This window comes from Cyprinus carpio, chromosome B17 (assembly GCF_018340385.1).
Source record: "Cyprinus carpio isolate SPL01 chromosome B17, ASM1834038v1, whole genome shotgun sequence".
Classification (NCBI taxonomy): domain Eukaryota; kingdom Metazoa; phylum Chordata; class Actinopteri; order Cypriniformes; family Cyprinidae; genus Cyprinus; species Cyprinus carpio.
Window position 1 is genome coordinate 5,589,690 of NC_056613.1, and position 25,722 is coordinate 5,615,411.

Below are 25,722 nucleotides of genomic sequence, written 5' to 3' on the forward strand. Positions count from 1 at the left end.
GATCTAGTTGTTTACAGTAATTAATAAAAACACCAAAGCTGTGCAGTAATTATCTGTTTCTGTGTAACAAAAAAACAAATTTCTCTCCTGATTCACACCAGAACACTTTTTCACTGGAGGAAGTGTCATTATGGATTATGAACTCTATGTATTTGAGTTAAAAACATCTTCATGCTGGATGTGTTTCATCTTTTGTCTTCTCCAGATGTTCACTGATGGACTGGAGTGCTGTGGATTACTGTATAGTGATGTTTTTATCAGCTGTTTGGACTCTCATTCTGACGGCACCCATTCACTGCAGAGCATCCATTGCTGAGACACTGATGCAGTGCTACATTTCTACAAACCTGATGAAGAAACAAACTCATCCTGATCTCAGATGAACTGAGAGTGAGCACATTTACAGATAATGCTCTTTTATGGGTGAACTATTGCTTTAAGTGTTTGAACAGAAACCCGTTGTGTGTTTTGTCAGTAATGTCTTCTGTCCCTGTGACGCTGCTGTCTGAACAAGATTAACCCTTTACTAACACAGCTTCTCTCAGTCTGGTGAGTGACCTGAAGACTGATGGCGTGTTAAAGACGCTCATGTACACATTAACACACTTTCTGTCAGGTGTGTGTGTGTTACAGATGGACTGTGAATGCATCAGGTGTTAAATCACCATTTACTGGAATTATACTGTAATGATGAAATCAAACATCAGTGTGTCATTATTTATTAGTCACAGGCGGCCTCAGCTTTATTAGACGCCAGCAGAGCAGCGTGAGGATGATGATGATGATGAAGGTGGATCTGTGGGTCTCTAGCAGTTGAAGTGTAGTTTGCGAGGGCTCATGAACTGCTGCACGATCTCGTCCGTCACGAGTCTGCGTCTCTCCTGGTGCGCGGCGATCATGGGCTGCAGCGTCTCGATCAAACACTTCTTCAGTTCTCCGGTGAGCAGCGCGCCGCTGCTGTAGTCCTGAAACACAACCGGTTCACCATCACACAGATAACACTTCTGCATTAGTTTATACGTACACAACTCCTACAGCTCTATTAGTAAAGTTCAACATTCACGAATACATTATTCAAATCAAAAGTTGTGTTAGCAGTAGTTAATGACTGTAAGATGTTTTAGTGAGCGATCTTCAGCTGGATCTGGTGAGGACGTCTGGTCTCACCTGTCTGATCTTCTCCAGCTGATCATCGTCTTCCAGGAAGAAGCTCAGGTACATGAAGGAAACGTCCATGTCTGGATTCCCGCCGCACTTCCTGTGCTCCTCGACCGTGTCCTTCCCGCCGGAGAAGGCGTGTTTGTTGATCTGGAACAGGAAGAGCTGCTGTCAGTCTCAGCTTCTCTGGTTATGAACACTACTCTGAGGACGAGGAGCACCTTGTTCTTGATCTGTTTGGCCGAGTCGGTCAGGAAGATGGAGGAGTTGGCCTCGCTGGCGCTCATCTTGGTCTGAGCTCCCTGCAGCGCCGGGAAGAAGGTGGAGTGAAGCAGAGCCGGCTTCGGATAACCGATCCGAGGAGCCACGTCCCGCGTCATCCGGAAGTACGGGTCCTGAGGAGAAGGGTTGGGAATCAGTTCCAGTGCCATGGAGAATGATCAGAAACTTCCTATCTCTATTCTATTTCGTTATTATTATGAAAAGGGGCTGTTAAAAATGCATTTGTCTTTGAATCATTCATTCAAGAGATTCGTTCAAAACCACTGATTCATCCAGCAATGAAGCGAGTCAATCTTGAGTGAGTCATTGAATCATTCATTCAGAAACTCCATCAGATTCTGTTTAGATGTCAAATGTTTTTTCAGAATTGTGAGAGAATTACAACCTGATTTACTCTATTTTACACACAAACAGCTCTTAATCCAGTTTTTATGTTAGATGATTTCATAGTGTTCAGCAGCAAATAAATGTTTTGCAAAAAGAGACACAGAATCTCTGTGTCCCTGCAGCACAAAAGCAGTCATCAGTAGCACAGGTATATTTGTAGCAATAGACAACAATACATTGTATGAGTCACAATTATACATTTCTCTTTTATGACAAAAAATCATTAGGATATTAAGTAAAGATCATGTTCATGAAGATATTTAGTAAATTTCCTACTGTAAATATATCAAAACTTAATTTTTGATTAGTAATATGCATTGCTAAGAACTTCATTTGAACAACTTTAAAGATGATTTTCTCAATATTTAGATTTTTTTGCTCCCTCAGATTCCAGATTTTCAAGCGGAGCGTCTCACCTGATCGATGGCACACGGGATCAGACACTGAACGTCCGTCCGCTCGCCGAAGATCTGCGGGAAGGAGCTGCTGAAGGACGGAGCCGCCTGGATGGCGGGGAAACTGATCTTACCTGCAGAAACACAGATTAAACACCACACACACACACACACTCGCCGGATCCCCGTCACACAGACACGCTCTCACCGATGCAGTCGCTGTCTGTGAAGCCAAAGATGCCTTTGACCTGATTAAACGTCACGTGCTTCTGGACCTTCACCACGTTCCTGTAGAACGCAGGACTGGCTCTGTCAGGAGAAACATCACACATCACATCACAGCTTCATGTTCATCACTCATGCATCACAGCCACGCTCATCAGATTATAAACTATCCAGCAGTTCAGATCTGCTTTACATGATTGAACTATATGAGCGAGGACAAAGCTGGAAATAAATATATATATATATTATATACAGACATACAACCACACAGTTGTGATGTTATAGCGCCACCTGCTGTCTGCACTGATACACAACATGAAACACGTGAGGGTTTTCACCCCATATAGTCGAGGTCAGAGAAGATGAAGGTCTTGTTGACGTCGAATCCGCAGGCGATGATGTCTCGGGCGTTCTCCACTGCGTACCGGTGACACTCGTCCAGCGACAGATCCTTCCACAGGTACTTCTCATCATCGGTCATCTGAATGACCAGAGGAACGTCGAACACGTCCTGGAGCCACCTGTGACACACACACACACACACACGTCAGCGCTCTCACAGACCCCCGCTGAACGCTGAGGCACTGAGGAAGACTCACTTGGTGAAGATGAAGGGGATCAGGTGACCCACATGCATGGCCTCAGAGGACGGCCCTCGACCCGTGTACAGATAGAAGGACTTCTGCTTCTCGAACGCGTCCAGGATCTGATGCATGTCCCTGCGGATCACAGACATGAGGTCAGACCACAGCTGGTCAGGCTTCAGACGCTGTGACCCTCATGTGAGCCACACACAGCCTAACATTTAACACAGCTGTACATTTACAACTATATACTTACCACCCAATGTAGATAAGGGAAAATATTACTAATATATTATTTTATTTTAATTACATTACATAATTATTAGCTTTTTTCTACTCACTATAGAACTGTGCTATTATATTTATAACTATTATTTTGTCTATTTGAAGCTTTTTAAAATTTATTTTAATGTTTTTTAAAAATATATTTATTTTAATTGTATTTAAATATCCTGTTTTACTATTTTAATATTTTTTTTAATTTATTATTTAAATATGTTTTATGATTTCATTTTTATCTATTTACTTATATATTTTAATATATGTTTTATTATTTTTATTAATTATATTGTTTTTAATCAATTTAGTTTTCATTTCATTTAATCGTTTTACTGTGTTTATTTATTTATTTTGGCAGATTTATTTGTGTATTGTTCTCTGTGTTGTTCTGAGGTGCAGTGCAGGTGTGTGATGACGGTCCGGCGCACCTGTGTGAGAAGAAGACTCCTCTGCGCAGGAAGCGGTGCGGTGTTTTTCCTGTGACCCGAGCGATTCTGTCCACCAGCTCCTGATCGATCTTACTGCTGCCGAACCGCACTGCCAGCAGCAGAATCAGCTCGTTAATGCATTATTCATCACAGACCTGCAGCAGATCTTCCACAGATGGACTGAAAGGATGAGCATAACATCGACTGACCGATGAGTTTATCATAGTCGACTCCTTTGGCGCTGCTGGAGGAGACGCTCCACGGATCCACCTGATCATCTCCGTCCTCCGGCGCTGCTCCGTGATCCTCCAGCATCTCACCGTCCACCGGCGGACACCCGGCCTTATAGTCCTGACCGCTGACACGCCTGTAGTCCAGCTTCATCTGCAGCAGCAGCTGCACGGCCGCGTCCACATCAGCCTGGACAACAAAACAACATCAATCACATCTCATCGCATGTCATTAATCTCATCGCATGTCATTAATCTCATCGCATGTCATTAATCTCATCACATATTATTAATCACATCACACGTCATTAATCTCATCGCATGTCATTAATCTCATCACGTCATTAATTACATCACATGTCATCACATCACATGTCAGTCATCTCATCACGTCATCACATCACATGTCATTAATCTCATCGCATGTCAGTTAATCAATCACATGTCATTAATTACATCACATGTCATCACATCACATGTCAGTCATCTCATCACGTCATCACATCACATGTCATTAATCTCATCGCATGTCATTAATCTCATCACATGTCATTAATTACATCACATGTCATCACATCACATGTCATTAATCACATCACATGTCATCTCATCACATGTCATTATTCTCATCGCATGTCATTAATCTCATCACATGTCATCTCATCACGTCATTATTCTCATCTCATGTCATTAATCTCATCACATGTCATTAATCACATCGCATGTCAATCATCTCATCACATGTATTATTTTTTTCTTATTTCATTAATCATGTCATTAATCTCATCGCATGTCATTAATCTCATCACATATCATAATACATAATGTCATTTATTTAATCGCATGTCATGTCATCTCGTCATTAATTTAATCATATTCTCATGTCATTTATTTAATCTCATCTCATTTCATTTAATTAATCTCATTGTAATTTTATTATCACATGTCGTAGGAGCTCCAGCTGACTTTGGGGCTCTTCTGGGCTTTCAGAGCTCTCACTGTGTCTCCCTGAGCTGTCAGCTTCTCGTACAGATCCATCGCGCTCAAGTCTGACATCTTCCCCTGTGATGAAGAGAATGTGATTAGTGATATTGTGATGCATGTGCCTGCCGCGCGACATATGTTCAACATTTAAACAGCGATCTGAAATCACTGTCACTATCTGCGCTCACGCCGGTAATAATAACATGTTCATTTCAGCATTAAATAACAGTGAAGAATAAATAAACGCACCGTTTTGTGTTGGTGACTGAACTCATTCAGCTTGCATCAGACACACTGCGGCCGCGTCACACTGACAACTGCCCGACAGGAAACATTCACTCCACCTACAGCAGTTCCGGTCGCGTGTGTGACACGAAATTGTCAGTGAAAACTTTTTTTTTTTAAACACTTTCAGTCATACTCTGCTTTACTTTGATAACATTAATAAAAACACACTGTTTATTACAGGATGTATGTTTTATAAACATGAAATATTAAATGGAGACTCTTAGTTTGTCTGTAAGTTCCTCACGGACACGGATTTAAAACAAGACTTTTATTTTGTGCGAGAGATTCGCGCTTCCGGTGTTCGCTGTCTGACGTTTCAAATCAAACACCGCGCGACAGACGCGAATATTATTCGTATAAACAAGAACAAACAGTCATAAAAACGAGTTTAGACTAACATGTGAAGGCTTATGTTATGATACGGACGTGACGGATCAATATTTACTAAGAACTTTGACAGGACAGAGGATGTTATGTCAGTTATTCGTCGTTTAATGTGAGTTTATGGATCATCTTGTTTCTTATGATGCTTTATTTTTAATTATGGTAATATAAATGATAATAATCTTCAGATACAGTTGGGGTTTTATTTACTGTATAAATAGAAGATTGACGTGTATAATAGAATCGTCTGCATGAAGAGTTCATTTGCAAAAAAAACTGTTTACGTTTTTAACAGTTTTCAGAAATCATGTTTTTTCATTGTTGTGCATTTCAATTAATCTCAAACTGCAGTTGGGTTATTTTGATTAGGTTAAAAAAAATAATAATACAGCTAACTAACACAATACAACTATAAAAACGTGATAACAATATAAAACATGAGTTATCTGTTTTTGCAAATAAACTTTTAATATATGTGTGTGTGTGTGTGTGTGTGTATGAGACAGACAGATGTGTGGTATTCTGTCTGTTTAATTATAGCTGAACTCTGAGTTTGGCGTTTGTTAATTAGATGATTCTTGTTTTTTAAAAGTGTTGTTCTTGTAATATGTTGTTATTTGTGTTCTGATGAAATCCAGCTTGTCGTGTGTGTTTGTGAGCTTCACATGGCTTCACTGGTGGATTATGAGGATTCTGACAGTGAGACGGATCAGGATCCTCAGCTTTATCATGATGAAGGCCTCATCATCAGCTGCTCCTCCTCTTCATCATCTTCATCATCATCACGTGTGTCAGCAGCACAGTCCGGTTCCTCCGGCTCCGTGAAGAGAGTCCAGCTGCAGGGGTCTGCGCTGAGGCCGTATGTTCCTAAGAGACAGAGGCTGGCAGAGACCGCAGCGGTTCAGGCTGAAGAACCGGCCCCGTCTGGATCTGCTGGGTCTCCGCTGCTGTCTCAGGTGTCCGAGAGGGTCCGGCCGTTTCTGGGCCGAAGGCAGGGTCAGGTCGAGCTGCCCAGACGCATGCAGAGCCGCATCGAGGCCCATCAGGGTCCAGTGAACACACTGCAGTGGAGTCCAGTGGATCATCTCAGTCACCTGCTGCTGTCCGCATCCATGGACAGAACCTTCAAGGTGAGACTAACCTAAACTAGCCTAACCTGACCAGCTGTACCTCTACAGACTAACCTAAACTAGCCTAACCTGACCCAACCTGACCAGCTGTTACCTGTACAGGTGGCTCATCTCTCAGAGAAAGTAGTGAACATATATCGTGTGATGTTTAACCTCATAACAGGGTTTCTGCAGGTCTTTAAAAGTCTTGATTCACCTTTCCACAAATTAAGGCCTGAAAAGCTCTTAAATTGGAGCTGAAAACCACACATTCATAAAGTCATGGCATTAAATGTTGCATGCACTGAAAAAATTAATCTTCCTCAGTATTTTTGTCTAATGTCTAAACATCCTTAAAGTCTTGTTTTCTGAGAAATTGAACAAAATGAAGTGAGTTTTGATTAAAATAAGAACAAATATCTGTCAGTGGGGTGTGAAAACTTTACTGTTTGAGTTAAGTTGATTTTTCTGAGTCCACTGGCTGGTATTTGTTCTTGATTTGATCATAATCTCACTTCATTATGATCAGTTTCTCAGAAAACGAGACTTGTATCTTCTCTGACAAGCAAATGTATCTTTGTTTGCACTGGAAAACAAGACTCTGAGGAAGAACAGCACTCTTTTGCAGTGATCAGAAGTTGCAAAGTTATTTCTATATTTTAGTGTTTGCCAGGTTCATTTTTTGAAAATGTTTTCAAAGCATCACAACTGCAAAAATTATTATTCTTAATGAGTGTAAAATATTATTATTTAAATATTCCTATCATAATATTTCATCTCTATTAAGTTAGATTATTGTTATTTAGTTTTTTCCCCACTCAGTACAGAACTGTACTATTATATTTATTTTTAGTTTATTTAGTTTATATTATTTATTTGAATATTATTTTTTACTATTTAATCTATTAAATTATTTATTTCAATAAATATTTTATTTTAATCTATTTGTTTATTTATGTTAATCTATTTACTTATTTTAATAAATATTTTATTTTAACTCATTTATTAATTAAGGTAACTGGATTTTTTCAGTGATTGGTCAGTCTTCTCCAAGCATTCAGTGCGCTGAAACTCCGCCCCTCACACTCATCTGAGAGCCACGCCCACATCTCAACATCCAATCAGCAACCAATGCACAATTAAACCATGCCTACATTTTTCTATCACACATTACAGAATCAAAGATAACTTGAACACTGAGTGCTGGATGTTTAATTATCATGAGAGCTAGTAGTGTTGATTAACCTGAACAGCAGTAATGAATATAAATCATTGTGCAGAGGGACGGATGAAAGAACATCACGGTGCTGCTGTCAAGGACCTGAATGAGAATGAATGAGCCGATTAAATTACTGTGCAGAAAGACTGAATGTGTATTATTGAAACGAATGAATCGAACACTCCTGTGATGCTCAGGAACATGCGTGTGTTTGGTGAAGGTGTTTCTCATGTACACGTCTCCTCGGGGTCTCAGGCGCGGAGACGCTCCATCACTGTTGTGTTATAATGTGTGTCGAGACCCAGGAGAGGAAAGGTGCATGACGCACTCGCTGAGCTCCATTCGTCATCATCAGCTGTTCAGATACTCATGAGACACAGAGCGTGTGTGTGATTCATATGAAGGACTAAACACACAGCACCTGCTCGTGTCTGTGTGTCTGTACGATATGAGAGTGGCCGCTATCAGATGTGTGTGTGTGTGTGTGTGTGTTTAATAATGGAGCACAGGAAGTGTCTCAGAGGAGCACAGCTTCATCAGCTCTGTTCCTGACTTCTCTGCTCCTCATCTAGTGTTCCCTCATCAGGAGACACGCCGCATCAGTGTCATCAGTCCAGCAGGAAGTCATTTCTGTTTAAATCTGCTGATAATGGATTCCATACAGTTCTGATCAAAATCACCATTACAAGAAACACTGAAGAGTCATGTGAAAACAGAAAACCTTGACTGCAGCTTGTCTGAGACTGAACAATTGATTTAAATAAACTATGTGTCCCTGCAGCACAGAAGCAGTCATCAGTAGCACAGGTATATTTGTAGCAATAGACAACAATACATTGTATGAGTCACAATTATACATTTCTCTTTTATGCCAAAAATCATTAGGATATTAAGTAAAGATAGTTTTCTTTTATTATATTTTGTAAATTTCCTACTGTAAATATATCAAAACTTAATTATTGATTAGTAATATGAATTGCTAAGAACTTCATTTGAACAACTTTAAAGATGATTTTCTCAATATTTAGATTTTTTTGCTCCCTCAGATTCCAGATTTTCAAATAGTTGTATCTCAGACAAATATTGTCTTTCTAACAAACCACACATCAATGGAGAGATTATTTATTCAGCTTTCAGATGATGTATAAATCGCAATAAAAAAAATTGACCCTTGTGACTTTGGTTTTGTGCTCCGGGGTCACATATAAAAAAATATATATATTTTAACCAGTGCTTAAATGTGCGTTAAATTAACCTGCAACCGTCCGTCGCATTCATGACTCGTCTGTTTCCTCAGAGCAGCTTTAGCAGAAAGCAGTGTGGCAGTAGTGATGTCATCTGAGTCTCTGTGTTTCAGGTGTGGGATGGTGTTGGTGGTGGGCGGTGCTTACGGACATACTCCGCCCACCGTGGCTCCGTGCGTGATGCCTGTTGGCTGGCCTGCGGGCGACGCCTCCTCTCAGGCTCGTTTGACGGCAGCGCGGCAGTCACTGATGTGGAGACGGGTCAGTTCACCTTCACTCTTCCACAACTGAGCCGAGAAATGTCCTGAGAGTGGATCGTGTTCCGCTGCGACACAGAAGACTGATCTGTTTGTGATTCAGTGCAAAGAACCTCACACGAGGAGCTGAATCAGATCATCTTCTGTTGATTCATTGTGTGTTTCCTGTGCACTGACTTTACCTTCTCATGAGACACGTTTCTTATCCGCCATCAGTGCTGTGCTAATTACATTTCTTAATTAAAAACACTGAGGAAGCGTATTATAATTATGCAGGGGGATGATTCTCATCACTCCCCAAACATCAGCTTGTAATTGACGAGACACATGCTCACCGTTCAGAGAGAAACCAGTAATGAGATTGAAATCATGTGTTTCCTGCTCCTGTACAATCACCTGATCATATGCAAATCCTCTCATTAATATGCATGCATTGGTTCATCTTCATATGAACAGTGTCGCTGTTAATCAGCAGCTATTAAAGAAATTCAGTTTTTATTGGTTCATTCTCAAACACATAAACGCACATCTGAATGAATCGTCACAGAAAATACATTCAAATAGGGTTTCTACAGGTCTTAAAATTTAAATATTTCAATTAATCCTAATTGTCCCTTCCACAAATTAAGGCCCTAAAAACTCAGAAAGACTTCAATTTATAAAGTCCTGGCATTAAATGTTGAATCAGCTGCGAAAATTGTTTTCCAGTACAAATATCAAACATCCTTTAATCAGGATACATTTCCTGCAGACGCAAAATGAAGATATGAAGTCTTGTATTTAGGGATATGCCGGTATCAAATTTTCATGTTGCGATTAATTGATCATGTTTTACCACGGTATGCGGTATTATCACGGTATTGAAATTAAGTTTTAAAAAAGTGGTCATAATACAGTATAAGGTTAACATAACTTAAACAACTTTTTTCTTATAACAAAAATAACTGAACAGTTTTTAAATCAATAAAGCAATTAACAAAATATATTTAAAGTTAAAAATTTTACACCGATTAAAGTGCAAAAGAACTTTTAAAGACCCATAGGTATCACATTTACAATAAGACCTCATTAGTTAACCTTAGTTAATGCATTAACATCACAACGAGAAATTATAATTTGCTACAGAAGTTTGTAATCTTTGTTAAAAAAATACAAGTCTTGTGCTCTTGTTAGCTCATTAAATAACACAGCTGCAAATTTCGCGATAGTTTAACAATGTGTTATTATATATTGGAATAGCTGAAGATTAATGAATGTTCAGAAGAATTTTTCATTGGCAGTTTGTTAACTAATGAAGCCCTAATGTAAAGTGCTTTAATGAACAATAAAGAATCAAAAACACTTTCAAAACAATCTTTCAGTGTGACATGTTCCTCCAGATTAAATGGGAAAAAAAATTATGGAAATATATAAATATTATTTTATAATATTTAAATGTTTTAGAAAGTAGCAGCTGTTTTTATTTATGGGGTTTTTCAGGGTAAGGGCTGCATTTTCTGCAGTTTAGCGCCATCTGCTGTCTGGGAGTGAATGTGCTTTCATTTAGCACGTCTCTCACGTGTTCCTCCATGTGCTTCTCGTGTGTTCTTGTTTACATCAGAGCTCACACGCATCTTTAAAGCAGCAGCATACAAACGTGTTGTGCATTTTTGACCAGTTGATGGGAAAAGTATTCTTAAAATGCATTTCAAATTCTGAATAATTTGTAATATATAATTATTCTCGGTATTTGGAAGTGCCCACGATAACAATATCGTGCATATTAATTACTGTGATATATCGCATTACCGAATACCGCACAAGTCTACTTGTATTCAGAGAAATTGAATAGAATTAATTGAGTGCATGCTTAAAACAAAAATTAAACAAATATCTGTCGATGTATGGAAACTTGATTTGCCTTTCCATTAATCTCTCCACTGATGTGTGGTTTGTTAGGAGGACAATATTTGTCTGAGATACAACTATTTGAAAATCTGGAATCTGAGGGAGCAAAAAAATCTAAATATTGAGAAAATCATCTTTAAAGTTGTTCAAATGAAGTTCTTAGCAATGCATATTACTAATCAAAAATTAAGTTTTGACATCTTTTACGGTAGGCATTTACTAAATATCTTCATGGAACATGATCTTTACTTAATATCCTAATGATTTTTTTGGCATAAAAGAGAAATGTATAATTTGTGACTCCATACAATGTATTGTTGTCTATTGCTACAAATATACCTGTGCTACTGATGACTGCTTCTGTGCTGCAGGGACACATTTCTGCATCAGATCAGGGCCAGCAGCAGCTCACAGGCACTGTGATAAACTCTTGACACTGATTGATTGATTGATTGATTGATTGACTGATGTTCCTCAGGTAAGACGATCTCACGGATGGAGAATGGCTTTAAGGTGTGCTGCGTCGCCCCACGACCCTCTGATCCTGACGTCTTTCTGTGCGGAGGCTTCAGTCCGGAGGTCAGAGCCTGGGACGCTCGCTGCTGTAAGGTCAGTCTGATTCAAAGCCTTCCCATGATCCTCTGCGCTCAGTGTCTCAGCGGTTCTGTGTGTGTGTCTCCAGATGCTGCGGGTCTATAAGGCGGCGGTTCAGCAGACGCTGGACGTCTTGTTCCTGAGCGGCGGGAGAGAGTTCATCAGCAGCACTGATGCTGTCAGCCGAGACTCCGCTGACCGGACGCTCATCGCCTGGGACTTTGAGACGACCGCCAGACTCTCCAACCAGATCTTCCACGTAAGACACTCGAGCCGGCTTAAAACACTCCTAGAGTCACCTTCCACTAAATAAGACCTTCAAATAAGGGCTGTCAGAATGGCTGAAATACTAAATTTGAATTTTGTGCTTAAATATTATCAATATTCAAATTATATTAGAATTTAAAAGGTATAATTTCAGTTAGGGGGAAAAAAAGTGTTTGGCTTCTCTTCAAGAGGTTGCATCGAGCAAAATATTATTAATGCATGTTTATTAAAGCAATAGCACAGCTATCTGTGAAAAAGTGCATAATGTTTATAAACTAAATATAATTAAGTTGCTTTGACAATTATAACAAAGTGACATCATGTATGCAGTTTAATACAAAGGAGTGAAAACCAATCACAAAGAGCACTTTTTTCATTTAAAAACATGAGATGCAGTGGGATGGGGAAACACCATGAAGTCTCCAGACATGTTTTTGAAGAGTTGAACTTCTTGTGTGAGACGCGAGTGCAACGGTGATGATGTCCCTCTAGGAAATGTGATAAATATGTGTTCTGTGTGAACGGCTTGGTTTCAGTTTTTTTTTATATAGATATTTTTTGTATTGATTTTTTTTCTTTTTTTTACAATATTTTTTACAGCAAGTTTTTGTGTATTAAGATGTTTTGTGTATTGATGTTATTTTTTTTAACTGGATAGGCTAACAAAATTCAGAAACGCAAAACGTTTTTGCATTCTTTTTATTTGACAGCCCCACTTCAAATGTCTAAAATCAGAGCAGAAAGTCTTTGTGTTGCATATGCTGCAAAAAAAAAAAGAAGATCTTGATATATGGTCTTCTTAACATTCATATATCAAGATACATTTACTTGAGAAGGAAAATTAGATGAAATGTTAAGACTTGTGGTCTGTACAATAGACCAAAATTAAGTGAGTTTATGATTTATTGACAGATATAGTTGATAGTTCTTGATTTTATCAAAAACTCTCTTCATTTTAATCAGTGAGACTTTCTTTGTCATTTTGTTTCTCCAGTAATGTGTCTTGATTTAAGTATCTTTAGAAAAATAACAACTTTTTATTGTGTGATCAGAAGATACAGTGAAGGTTATTTTCATTTTCTTCACTTGGTCTTCAAAAGCTCTTTAACCCTAGTGTGTCAGTTTAAAAAAAAGCTACACAGAGATCCTTAAAGCACAAAACTGTCGTCATAAAATTATACCTACCAAAAATTCATTTTCACGATTTTAACCCTTTGAATGCTAGTTTGTTTACATAATGCTGCTGTTGTTTTTTTATGGAAAAAAAAATGTTACACTACTTAAAGCCTTATAAAAGTAGTTTTAATGCATTAACCATGCCTTGCAATGCACCATATAATGGATTACAGTGTACATTATGAGTACCTTTATAATACTTTACACATAAAGGCTTTAAGTAAAGCGTTAGTGAAAAATTATTTTTTTCATGTACTAACTGCCAAGCGTTCAGTAAAAATGTTACAATTGGAAGAAAAATAAATTGTGGTGTTTGTGTTGTGATGAGTGTGTGTGTTGTGTTGTGATGAGTGTGTGTGTTGTGTTTGTGTTGTGATGAGTGTGTGTGTTGTGTTGTGTTTGTGTTGTGTTGTGATGAGTGTGTGTGTTGTGTTGTGTTCGTGTTGTGTTGTGATGAGTGTGTTGTGTTGTGATGAGTGTGTGTGTTGTGTTGTGATGAGTGTGTGTGTTGTGTTGTGTTGTGATGAGTGTGTGTGTTGTGTTGTTTTGTGTTGTGTTGTGTTGTGAGTGTTGTGTTGTAATTGTGTGTGTGTGTTTGTGTTGTGTGTTGTGTGTTGTGTGTTGTGTGTGTGTGTTTGTGTGTGATGTGTGTGTGTTGTGTGTTTTGTGTTGTGATGAGTGTGTGTGTTGTGTTGTGTGTGTGTTGATTTGTGTGTGTGTGTGTGTGTGTTTGTGTTTGTGATGAGTGTGTGTGTGTTTGTGTTGTGTGTGTTGTAATGGTTGTATGAGTGTGTGTGTTGTGTTGTTTTTTTTTTTAGTGTGTGTGTTGTGCTTGTTGTGATGAGTGTGTGTGTGTTTGTGTGTTGTGATGAGTGTGTGTGTTGTGTTGTGATGAGTGTGTTGTGTTGTGTTGGTGTGTGTGTGTGTGTGATGTGTGTTTGTGATGTTGTGTGTTGTGTTGTGTGTGTTGTTGTGATGTGTGTGTGTTGTTTTGTGTGTTGTGTGTGATGAATGAGTGTGTTGTGTTGTGTTGTGTTGTGATGAGTGTGTGTGTTGTGTTTGTGTTGTGTGTGTTGTGTTGTGTGTGTGATGTGTGTGTTTGTGTTGTGTTGTGATGGTGTGTGTGTGTTGTGTTGTGTGTGTGTAATGAGTGTGTGTGTGTTGTGTTTGTGTGTGTGTGATGAGTGTGTGTTGTTGTTGGTTGTGTTGTTTGTGATGAGTGTGTGTGTTGTGTTTGTGTGTGTGTGATGTTGGTGTGTTGAGTGTGTGTGTGTTGTTGTGTTGTGAGTGTGTGTGTTGTGTTTGTGTGTGTAATGTTGTGTGTGTGTGTGAGTGTGTTTGTGTTGTGATGTGTGTTTGTGTGTTGTGTGTGTTGTGTGAGAGGTGATGTGTGTGTTGTGTGTTGTGTGTTGTGTTTGTGTTGTGTTGTGATGAGTGTGTGTGTTGTGTTGTGTTTGTGTTGTGATGAGTGTGTGTGTTGTGTTGTGTTTGTGTTGTGATGAGTGTGTTGTGTTGTGTTGTGTGTTGTTTGATGAGTGTGTTGTGTGTTGTGACCGTGAGTGTGTGTGTTTGTGTGTGATGTTGTGTGTTGTGTGTGTTGTGTGTGTGTTGTGTTGTGTTGTGTTGTGATGAGTGTGTTGTTGTGTTGTGTGTGTGTTTGTGTTGCGTGTGTTGTGTTGTGTTGTGATGAGTGTGTGTTGTGTTTGTGTTGTGATGAGTGTGTTGTGTTTGTGTTGTAATGAGAGTGTGTGTTGTGTTTGTGTTGTGATGAGTGTGTGTGTGTGTGTTGTGTTGTGTTGTGATGAGTGTGTTGTGTTGTGGTTGTTTGTGGTTGTGTGTGTGTTGTTTGTTGTTTTGTTGTGTAATGAGTGTGTGTTTGTGTTGTGTGTTGTGTTGTGATGTTGTGTGTGTGTTGATGAGTGTGTGTGTTGATGAGTGTGTGTGTGTTGTGTTTACCTGTGTGTGTGTGTTGTGTTTGTGTGAGTGTGTGGTGTTTGTGTTGTTTGTTGTGATGAGTGTGTGTGTTGTGGTTGTGATGTGTGTGTGTTGTGTTTGTTGTTGTAATGATTTGTGTGTGTGTGTGTTGTGTTGTGTTTGTGTTGTGATGAGTGTGTGTGTTGTGTTGTGTTGTGATGAGTGTGTGTGTTGTGTTGTGTTGTGATGAGTGTGTGTGTTTGTGTTGTGATGAGTGTGTTGTGTTTGTGTTGTAATGAGTGTGTGTGTTTGTGTTGTGATGAGTGTGTGTGTTGTGTTTGTGTTGTAATGAGTGTGTGTGTTTGTGCTGTAGGAGCGCTTCACCTGTCCGTGTCTGGGGTGTCACCCTCTGGAGAGCAGCTTCGTGGCTCAGACCAACGGTGGCTACATCGCCCTGTTCTCCGCCCAGAGGCCCTACAGGATCAACAAGAGACGCCGCTACGAAGGACACAAGGTCACATGACGGAGTGTTTCACTGACATATAAAAGGGTCATGACATGAGAAGTCAAATCTCCCTTCATCTGTTGTCTTTGTATCCTGCAAGTTTCATAGCTTAAAACGTCCTCCTCATTATAAACAAAAGTGTGACGTGACATACAGCCAAGTATGGGGACCCATACTCGGAATTCGTGCTCTGCTTTTAACCCATCCAAAGTGCACACACACCGTGAACACACACCCGGAGCAGTGAACACACACACACACACACACACACACACACCGTGAACACACACCTCGCAGTGAACCACACACTCCACACACACACACACACACACACACACACACACATGCAACACACACACACACACCGTGGTGAAAAAACACCAGTGGAATTGAACACACACACACACACACACAGCAGTGCACACATGAACACACACCTGGAGCAGTGTGTATCATTTATGCTGCGGCGCCCGGGGAGCAGTTGGGGATTCGGTGTCTTGCTCAAGGGCACCTCAGTCGTGGTATTGAGGGTGGAGAGAGTGCTGTACATTCACTCCCCACACCTACAATTCCTGCCGGCCCGAGACTCGAACTCACAACCCTTGGATTGCGAGTCCGACTCTCTAACCATTAGGCCACGACTTCCCCAAAGCATTTATTTAATCAAGCTCCAGAAACAGCTCGTTTGGATCTGGATCATTATGTTTTGTCTGGAAATGATTTATTTTCATCATATTGTCAAAACACTTAAAACATGCAAAAGCGAGGGGCGTTGATACTGTTTTCTATGCAGTGACGTTGGCCAATCATAACAGCGGCTGATTGCTGAGAAGCCTAAAAGGACACGTCCCTTAAAACAGGGTCAGAATGAGGGTTGAAAATAATCATTTTTCCACTTTTTTTTTTTTTTTGTGCGAAAAACTATAAGTAAACCTCAAGGAACATATTAAAATGGTAAAAAAATCCATGTCATGACCCCTTTAACTCCAGCTGCAGTTCCAGAGAAGACCGTGACTGATTTAATAAGTGTGGTGTTGTTGTGGTTTGCAGGTGGAGGGTTTTGCAGTGCATTGTGGGTTCTCTGCAGACGGAAGCGTTCTGGTCTCTGGTAGTTCTACAGGTTCTGTGCACTTCTATGACTTCCAGAGCTCACGCACCCTGAGCACGCTTCACGCTCACCAACACGCCTGCGTCTGCGCCGCGCTGCATCCCATCATTCCTGCCGTCATGGCCACGTGTGATTGGACGGGAGAGATCAAGATCTGGAGCTGATCAGCTGATCGCTCAGTGTTTGATAACGATGGACACCAAACTCAAACTCAATTTGAAGCTTTTCCTCAGTGAGGATTATGGGTAATCAAATCAAGTCATTGTATGATGTTAAAATGTAAAATCCACTGAATGTTACGTTGTTTGTTAACTTTTATACTTGTTTGTGTGTGTGTGTGTGTGTGTGTGTTTCCCTAATAAAACACATAAAGTGATAGTTAATTTAAATGTGGAAGCATGTCGTCATCATTTAAAATTATACTGACTCCAAACTTTTGAATGGAATAGTGTATAATGTTTACCAAAGGATCTTTCTGTTCATCAAAGAATCCTGGAAAAAATGTACAGGTGTGTGTATTGGGATAAACTCGTTAGGACTCCCGATCCTGTCAGTCTTCAATTAACAAAAGCCACTTCTTTAAATGACATCAGCTCCAGGAAGTGACATCATTTTGATGGGACATCAGCTGCTCAAACATCAGTAAGTGTGATTTTGGTGGGATATTAGTTTATTGTATTTAATTAAGTGTTTAGTGTGTATTTGTTTTTTTTTGTGTAAGTATCTGTACATTGTCTTAAGATGTTAAGGAAACATTTTTGGTGATTAATTTAATTGTGTATAGAAAATGCCATATACACTAACAAAAATGGGCAAAAAATAAACCACTAAACAAACCAATGTCATACCATATCATACTGATGCAATATATTAAGACTTGAAAAGATGCAAGAAGTAATAAGGTGACTTGAAAACTGTTCTCTTGTTAATTCATTTTAAGCTATTCCCTGGATAATTTATTTGGTTATTTTCTTTTTTTTCCAGTTTATTACATCTGATGCTGCTATTATTGTAACCGTAATCCACTGTGTTCCATTCTCTGTATGTATATAAACAATATAGATCTGTTTGTTTGAGCGGCCCAAAAGGTCAACTTCTGACTGAACCAGTCATGTGAGTTTGGGGCGGGGCAATCTGTCTGAACGACCAATGACAGAAAGGATGGTACGAGTGTTGGAAACATATAATTTATTTACACACTTCAGGTGTAAAAATCAGCCATTGGTCATGAAAAGACTCGTTCCACTATCCAGTAAACCTCAACATGACTAAATCAAGTCCTGCCAGACAAACACAACAGCCAAATGGTGTGCAAACATGTTCACATATTCTTTATTTTATTTCAGTATATTTTACTTAGTTAAGCAGAGTTCCATAAAGCTGAGCTTTAGTCAGACTGTCTTTGCGACTCAGTCCAGCGCTTTCAAACTTTTGATGCCGTGGCGTAACTTTCTGAGCTCCAGGGTTTTTAAGATCTTTGTATTTCTGGACGTCCAGACCCCGGTTTAGTGACTCCACTGAACTGCCAGGACTTTCATCAGTGTAATCTCTCTGTAAAGCGTCTTTAGTTGCGTTCTCCTTGTCTTTAGCGTTTCCAGATATGAAAAAGCTGTTTGTTGAATCCTTAGAGCGAAACATCAGTCCTCTCTCGGCCTTCAGTGCATTCAGACTTGTCTTTAGGTTCAGTGCAGGACTCGGTCCCGCCGACGCTGGGAATTGCAAATCAGGCACCTGCCTGTGGAAGACATTGTCTCCATCCTGGAGGCTGTTGTAAAGAGGAGCCGGTTTGATCTTGAAGTGGTGCTCTGAGAAACTGAAGGGCGAAAATCTGCTCATCTGCCGCCAGCCATCTGTAAGGTCCGCAGGGACGAGGATGCGTCTGTCTTCGGATCGGCCATTCTGTGAGCCCACATGCTGGAACCTGCCTGTCTTGGGAAAACCTGGATGTTCCTTTCCATGCATGGCCAAGTTCTTGTACTCATAGTCTCCATCACGCCAGTCTGTGCACAAAGACGAAACATGAAGCTTCTCGTCCGAAGCTATGCTGCAGCTGGAATAACGGCTGGAGGTGGGAAGAGATCCGAGGACGAACCCACGGAAAGGGTCTTCATGCAGGGGGAAGCTCTCGTCATCCAGGTAGCCATCGGTGGACGGGGGTCTTCATGCAGGGGGAAGCTCTCGTCATCCAGGTAGCCATCGGTGGACGGGTGTCCTCGGATGGTTTTCTTGTAGGGGGAAGCTCTCGTCATCCAGGTAGCCATCGGTGGACGGGTGTCCTCGGATTGTGCCGCTGGATTTTGTCTGTGAATTCTGGAGCTTGTGGGCTTGGCGAGCGTGTGACTGGACATCTTCTCCCAGGCTCAGGTTTCTCCAGGACCCGGCTGATGACGGCGGTGGGAACGGCGTCTGAGTTGGAGTGATGCAATGCTGCCCTCTGGCCGCAGCCCTGCTGCTCCATGTGGGAACTAACTCGATCCTGAAGATCAGCAGGAAGCTAAAACAAACACCAGAGAAACTCTTAATACAGATAAGAAACTAGAAGAGAAGAAATGTGTCGGAAATAAGAAATGATATTCACATCTTTCTTCAATAGAGCCCCTAAAGGGATGTGGGGAATGGGGAAAATGAGATATCTCTATTCCATAGTTCTCTCTCAATTATTGTGTTCCACCAAGAAACTTTGCATTCACAAATCTTTTGCATTCTCTCACAAAACTATTGTATTCTCCAAAGGAACTTTGGATTTACTCGCAAAATGTCTGCATTCTCTCACATTAGTATTGCGTTCCGCTAAGAAACTTTGCAATCTCTTGAAAAACATTTGCATACTTTCAAAAAGGTATTATGTTCCACCAAGAAACTGTGCTTTCTCTCACAAACTATTGCGTTTTTTGAATTTTTTAATATATTTATTATGTTTTGCATAGTTTCTGTGATTTCTCTCACAAACTATTGCGTTCCCCCAAGATTTGCTTCCCCCAAGAAACTAGCATTCACTCGCAAAACTATTGCGTTCCCCCAAGAAACTAGCATTCGCGACCAGCTCCCAAAACTATTGCATTCCCCCAAGAAACTAGGATTCGCTCACAAAACTATTGCGTTCCCCCAAGAAACTAGGATTCGCTCACAAAACTATTGCGTTCCCCCAAGGAACTAGCATTCCTCTCACAAAAACTATTGTATTCCCCCAAAGGAACTTTGGATTTACTTTCGCAAAATGTCTACATTCTCTCACATTAGTATTGCATTCCCCCAAGAAACTAGCATTCACTCGCGCAAAACTATTGTGTCCCCCCCAAGAAACATGCATTCGCTCCCAAAACTATTGTTACCCCAAGAAACTAGCATTCGTTCGCAAAACTATTGCGTTCCCCAAAGAAACTTGTATTCGTTCGCAAAACTATTGCATTCCCCAAAGAAACTTGTATTCGTTCGCAAAACTATTGCATTACCCCAAGAAACTAGCATTCGCTCCCAAAACTATTGCATTCCCCCAAGAAACATGCATTTGCTCCCAAAACTATTGCATTACCCCAAGAAACTAGCATTCGTTCGCAAAACTATTCCGTTCCCCCAAGAAACATGCATTCGCTCCCAAAACTATTGGGTTAGGAAATGCAAAATAGTATTGGTTTCGCAAAAATATTCTTTTATTCGTTGGAAAATGTATTGGATCCCAAAAATATTGATTTACCCCAAGAACCTAGCATTCACTCCCAAAACTATTCCATTCCCCCAAGAAACTAGCACTCATGGCTCAAGAAACATGCATTCTATTGCAAAAGTATTATGTTTTCGCTCCCAAAACTATTGCATTCCCCCAAAACTAGCATTCACTTGCAAAACTATTGCGTTCCCCCAAGAAACTAGCATTCGCTTCGCAAAACTATTGCGTTTCCTATTGTTATATAGCATTCGCTCGTATTATGTTCCACCAAGAAACTGTGCTTTCTCTCACAAACTATTGCGTTCCCCCAAGAAACATGCATTCACTCGCAAAACTATTCCGTTCCCCCAAGGAACTAGCATTCGTTTGCAAAGCTATTGCATTCCCCAAAGAAACTTGTATTCGTTCGCAAAACTATTGCGTTCCCCAAAGAAACTTGTATTCGTTCGCAAAAACTATTGCGTTCCCCCCAAGAAACTACATTCGCTCTCGCAAAACTATTGCATTTCCCCCCAGGAAACTAGCATTCGCTCGCAAAACTATTGCGTTTCCCCCAAGGAACTAGCATTCGCTCGCAAAACTATTGCGTTCCCCCAAGGAACTAGCATTCACTCGCAAAACTAGAAACTAGGATTCGCTCACAAAACTATTGCGTTCCCCCAAGAAACTAGGATTCGCTCACAAAACTATTGCGTTCCCCCAAGAAACATGCATTCGCTCATGAAACTTCATTTATTCTGATGGATGTAAATGGCATTTATGGTGAATCATATGAAGAAGACCTGACCTCCTCATCCTCTGTAGTCCATCAGAAGGACACAGCAGAGCTGCATTATAGGGAGTGTTCTCTCTGTGATTAACAGTACATGAAGCGTGTCTGTAAACAGACTCTCTTGCCATCAACAAACGTAGCAGAGAAAGTTTATATTCAAATGAATCCCGCTGGCCTCTGGCAGAAAGAGACAGAAAAAAACGATGGATTTTAAACCTGCGATTGCAGAATGGAAATGGAAAGGATTTGCTGCGCCTCTGACTCTCTTTAAGGTTGGGCTATTTTTAGGATGAGTTTCCCAATGAGAAAGAAACCAGTGGTGTGTGTGTGTGTGTGTGTGTGTGTGTGTGTGTGTGTGTGCGTGTGCATACATCAGTCATACCTCGGATAGTTTGTGCGCTCTGTAAGATGATTTTCCACACTGGAGCAGTTGAGCCGATACAGATCCTGCGTGAAAAGCAGAAACCGTACATGATTTAATTTGGCAAATGATCATTCGATATTTAACTCTCAATCTATCAAAATTACACATCTGCCATTTACTGACAAACACAGCAGACAAATGTCTTTTCTTATTTCGAGCTGAATGCAGCTGATGTGAACACTGATTATGTTTGTGTAGTTAGACACCAGTGGGTTAAACTGACATCATGTCAAGAAAAGTTCTGAACCCATGATTCTCAAACTAGCGTGTTAATCATGCCAGTCCATCAGTCACTTGAACTGCATGCCTTTATATCTCTAAACCAGAATAGTTTGAGTGGACCCTAACTAGTGAATCTAGAGAAACCAAGTGGATGCTGAAGCACCGGCTGCTCCTCAAACCTCAAACGCTCACTCCATCACAGAGATCTCAGCACCACAGGCTGATAAATATTAAGTGAAACCTCTCAGGAACCTTCTAAGAACACTTGCTTCTGGCAGACGATGGTTCCTGTGAGCCTCCAGGGATCTGAGCACTCTGATGAAAACAATCACAGTGACGCCTTCACAGCTTCATCTAGCCTGTGAATGATGGAAGCGTTCAGCATGGCATCTGTCATACGTACATTATCCTCTCGCAGCTTCTGGATGAAGATCTTGGCCTCCATCAGGTGGTTTTTCAGCGTGACAATCTCTCGACTCCGCAATCTCTTCTCCTCTTCGTGACGTTGAGTCTGAAACACAAAGAACCAACATGAACTTATAGTAAATAGCCAAAAGTATTGGGACACTCCATTATAATGAACAGGTTTGACTACTTTAGTCCCAATACTTTTGGCTATATAGTGTATTACAGTACTATATACTAGATTATCGTCCAGCTCTCATCTGATAGATGTGACTATAAGGCATGAAGATATTAATGCAACAGTTCCCCCAAAAATGATGCTTTTGTCATCATTTACTTTCCCCAAACCTGTATGAGTTTCTTCTGTTGAGTACAAAAGAAGTTACTTTGAAGAATACTGGTAAACAAACAGTTGAAGGTAGCCATTGATTTTTCTAGTATGGAAAAATTCATGAAACTACCGTAGACTGTTTGTAGTCATGCAGGTTCGTAACAACTTGAGAGTGAGTAATTAATGAAAGAATTTAACATTTTTGGGTTAACTATCCCTTTAAGATATAATAAACATTAACATGAAGATTTTCTGCAAAGCTGCTTTAGAAATGTAATTGTGAAAAGTCAGCAGATCTCGTAACGTCTGTTTGAGTGTTTGTTGGAATTAAAACCGAACCCCCAACTGCTCCCCGGGCGCCGCAGCATAAATGATACCCACTGCTCCGGGTGTGTGTTCACTGCTGTGTGTGTGCACTTTGGATGGGTTAAATGCAGAGCACGAATTCTGAGTATGGGTCACCATACTTGGCTGTTTGTCACTGTCACTGTTAACAGAAACAATCAGACATTAGCTCACATGACGGATGTACTGCAGCATTTAGTCTGTGAAGGAGCTTTAATATAAATCAGAATCCCAGCAGAAATCAACTATTCATTTGAATCATCTTATTTAAGCTTGAACTATAGACATATTGAAATACTAGTTGATACCAGTGGAAATACTAGTTGATACCAGTATTTCAAGATGTCTATAGTTCAAGCTCAAATAAGATGATCCAAATGAATAGTTGATTTCTGCTGATGAAAACATCAGAGATCAGGGCTGGACTGAACAAATGATAGACTGTGAGGTAACACTTTATTTTGATAGTCCAGTTTAGACATTCTACTAACAGTAAGTAACTTTGCAACTACATGTCAACTAGCAGTTAGTAGAGTATAAGTAGACTGTCTGCTTAATATCTTCTAACACTTTCATTGTCAACTTATACTAACACTAACCCTAAACCTACCCTAATAGTCTACTCTGAGAGTTGTAGTTGCAAATTAATGAGAATTAGTTGACATGTAGTTACAAAGTTACTTATAGTTAGTAGAATGTCTAAAGTGGACTATCGAAATGAAGTGTAACCGACTGGGATTATTGCTTACTCGCAGGTACGTCGTCACTCGTCTCTCTAGACTTATATGATGCTGTTTCTATGCCAACATCTGTCAATCATGGTCAACTGGGATTATTGCTTACTATGAAACAGTTTCTATGCCAACATCTGTTATTAATGTTTATTTGGCTTTTACATTGGAGTTTAGCCTCTGTGTGTGTGTGTGTGTGTGTGTGTGTGTGTGTGTGTGTGTGTGTGTGTGTGTGTGTGTGTGTGAGTGTGTGTTTTCTGCTGTGTTTTTGTGTGAGTTTTGAGCCAATTACTCGAAAACTGAAAGCAATGACGATGGAAGTCTCAGATGCTCAAGAGTCTTTGAAGAGCGTCCAGTGTGTTTCTGCAGGCTGACTGTGTTTAGAGTCTTTAGAGTGGATGTAGATGTCTTCTCTCAGTTTAGAAAGATCTGGATGTGGATGAATGACCCTTCGTAAGGCTCTGTACATCTCCTGTTTGGCTGTATATGTGACGCTGTCGCTGTGATTCCTTCTGCTGCGGATTAAACGGATTTGAACACTGATGTGTGACTCTGGGGTCTCGTTTGAGTTTTCACTGAGAATCTTGGACTAATGAGGACACAGAAAATGCCACATTCAGGAAAAACACTGAAACGGCCGACAGCATCATCAGACAGATTGGGTTCTGAGCTGCAGCCGACCGTCTCGGCAAAATAAACATTCAAGAATCCAGATATATTTACTGGAGATGCAAACTGATAGAAATTGATCTAAATGAAGTGAGTTTATGATTAAAACAAGAACAAATATCTGTCAATAGGCTGAAAAAACATGAGTTTCTGAAGACTCATCTCATCATCACATTCATCTCCAGCAGTTTATTATTGCTCTAACAGTCTTTCTGTTGTTATCATTGGTATATTTTCTCTAAACTGAAGCACAGTGATTTACGTGGATGATGTCAAATGAAAGTTTCCACGCAGTTCATTCGGGGATTTCTCCATCAGATCATCCCGTTGGCACAGACCTACATTTCCACTCTTTGACTAACTTAAAATTACATATCAAAAAAGGTTATTCTCATTCACAGTCTTTTTCTTTTCCGAGCTCATCTTCAGTGTGTCCTGCTGATTTTCCACATCAAGCAGCTCACAGGGAATCACTCCTGAGCTCATTCTGTAGCGTGAACATCCGTCAGCTCTGAGCCAGCCTTTCTAATAATCTGCTAAATCTGCATGTGAGGTCAAATAATGAATATTTATTAAATATGTTCTTGTTTTCTAAGTCACTTTGGATAGAAGCATCTGCTAATTGCCTCAACGTAACATCAAAAGTTCATATGCAAGAAAATACAAACCATTTAATTGGCCAATTATGAATTTATGAATGTAAATATACTGTAACTCACAAGCATGAAATGCAGCAGCAGATATCAGAGTGAAATATATGGAAGTGTTTTTATTTTAAAATTTAATATGCAAATGGCAATGCAATATGTAAAATGGCATATTTTCATTTTGCACTGTTGCACATATGTATGGGAAAATGTTAATTTAAATACAGAAATATATTGCCATTTTACATATTGCATTTTAAAATGAATTTTGACACCCATATGCTTCCATAGAAATTAAGATCTTTCAGACATGTACAAGTCCATTTCAAACCATCAATAAATGCATGATGGTTGTCCAATATCACAAGTGAAAGAAACAGATTAGAGCAATGACAAACAGACAGTTATAATCAATCATTTCAGGATGGTGAGTGTAATATTGTGTGGAATGAATCTCCTGTCTGCAGCAAGTGAAACCACACAAAACCATCTCACAGCTCGTCTTTGTGCGTTAAACTGATGTTTAGATTTAGTAAATGGCTTGGAAATTAAATTGGAGGACAATCTCTGCGCCTCGGCTCTGATCGTTAATCGCTCTGAGAGTG

The 25,722-nt window shown here is 40.0% G+C and overlaps 3 protein-coding genes across 4 annotated transcripts in view; 1 reads left to right on the forward strand and 2 right to left on the reverse strand.

Moving 5' to 3' along the window:
• Positions 1-703: 703 nt before the first annotated feature.
• Positions 704-5,316, reverse strand: wars1 (tryptophanyl-tRNA synthetase 1). The gene is made up of 11 exons (XM_042743296.1): positions 5,202-5,316; positions 4,935-5,030; positions 3,948-4,158; positions 3,739-3,847; positions 3,047-3,166; positions 2,786-2,968; positions 2,431-2,531; positions 2,244-2,356; positions 1,380-1,553; positions 1,168-1,308; positions 704-965 (listed from the first exon to the last, which is right to left on the reverse strand). The coding sequence occupies exons 2-11, from the start codon at positions 5,022-5,024 to the stop codon at positions 807-809; spliced, it is 1,401 nt and encodes a 466-aa protein (XP_042599230.1). The 5' UTR covers positions 5,025-5,030; positions 5,202-5,316; the 3' UTR covers positions 704-806.
• Positions 5,317-5,460: 144 nt separating this feature from the next.
• Positions 5,461-17,284, forward strand: wdr25 (WD repeat domain 25). Of its 2 annotated transcripts, XM_019102519.2 has the most exons (7): positions 5,461-5,736; positions 6,263-6,754; positions 9,310-9,457; positions 11,819-11,949; positions 12,023-12,193; positions 15,665-15,805; positions 16,847-17,276. In XM_019102519.2, the coding sequence occupies exons 2-7, from the start codon at positions 6,290-6,292 to the stop codon at positions 17,066-17,068; spliced, it is 1,278 nt and encodes a 425-aa protein (XP_018958064.1). In that variant the 5' UTR covers positions 5,461-5,736; positions 6,263-6,289; the 3' UTR covers positions 17,069-17,276. The 2 variants fall into 2 exon arrangements, with proteins under 2 accessions (XP_018958064.1, XP_042599231.1); XM_042743297.1 differs by lacking the exon at positions 9,310-9,457 and having other exon boundaries at positions 11,819-11,944; positions 16,847-17,284.
• A 4,879-nt stretch (positions 17,285-22,163) lies between these two features.
• The window catches only part of LOC122140280 (brain-enriched guanylate kinase-associated protein-like), an 11,358-nt gene continuing 7,799 nt past the window's right edge, over positions 22,164-25,722 (reverse strand). Inside the window, exon 5 of the mRNA XM_042743301.1 lies at positions 22,164-22,500. Coding sequence (XP_042599235.1) covers positions 22,318-22,500 — 183 coding nt within the window. The 3' untranslated portion in view covers positions 22,164-22,317. The remainder of the gene's footprint in view (positions 22,501-25,722) is intronic.

Excerpts from the sequence above, each read along its gene's own strand:
- wars1 (XM_042743296.1), bottom strand. The coding sequence starts at position 5,024 with ATGTCAGACTTGAGCGCGATGGATCTGTACGAGAAGCTGACAGCTCAG. Across the intron at positions 3,848-3,947 it reads CGACTATGATAAACTCATCG|TGCGGTTCGGCAGCAGTAAG; the intron begins GTCAGTCGATGT and ends TGCTGCTGGCAG. Across the intron at positions 966-1,167 it reads AGCTGGAGAAGATCAGACAG|GACTACAGCAGCGGCGCGCT; the intron begins GTGAGACCAGAC and ends GTTGTGTTTCAG.
- wdr25 (XM_019102519.2), top strand. The coding sequence starts at position 6,290 with ATGGCTTCACTGGTGGATTATGAGGATTCTGACAGTGAGACGGATCAG. Across the intron at positions 9,458-11,818 it reads AGTCACTGATGTGGAGACGG|GTAAGACGATCTCACGGATG; the intron begins GTCAGTTCACCT and ends GATGTTCCTCAG. Across the intron at positions 15,806-16,846 it reads GCCGCTACGAAGGACACAAG|GTGGAGGGTTTTGCAGTGCA; the intron begins GTCACATGACGG and ends TGTGGTTTGCAG.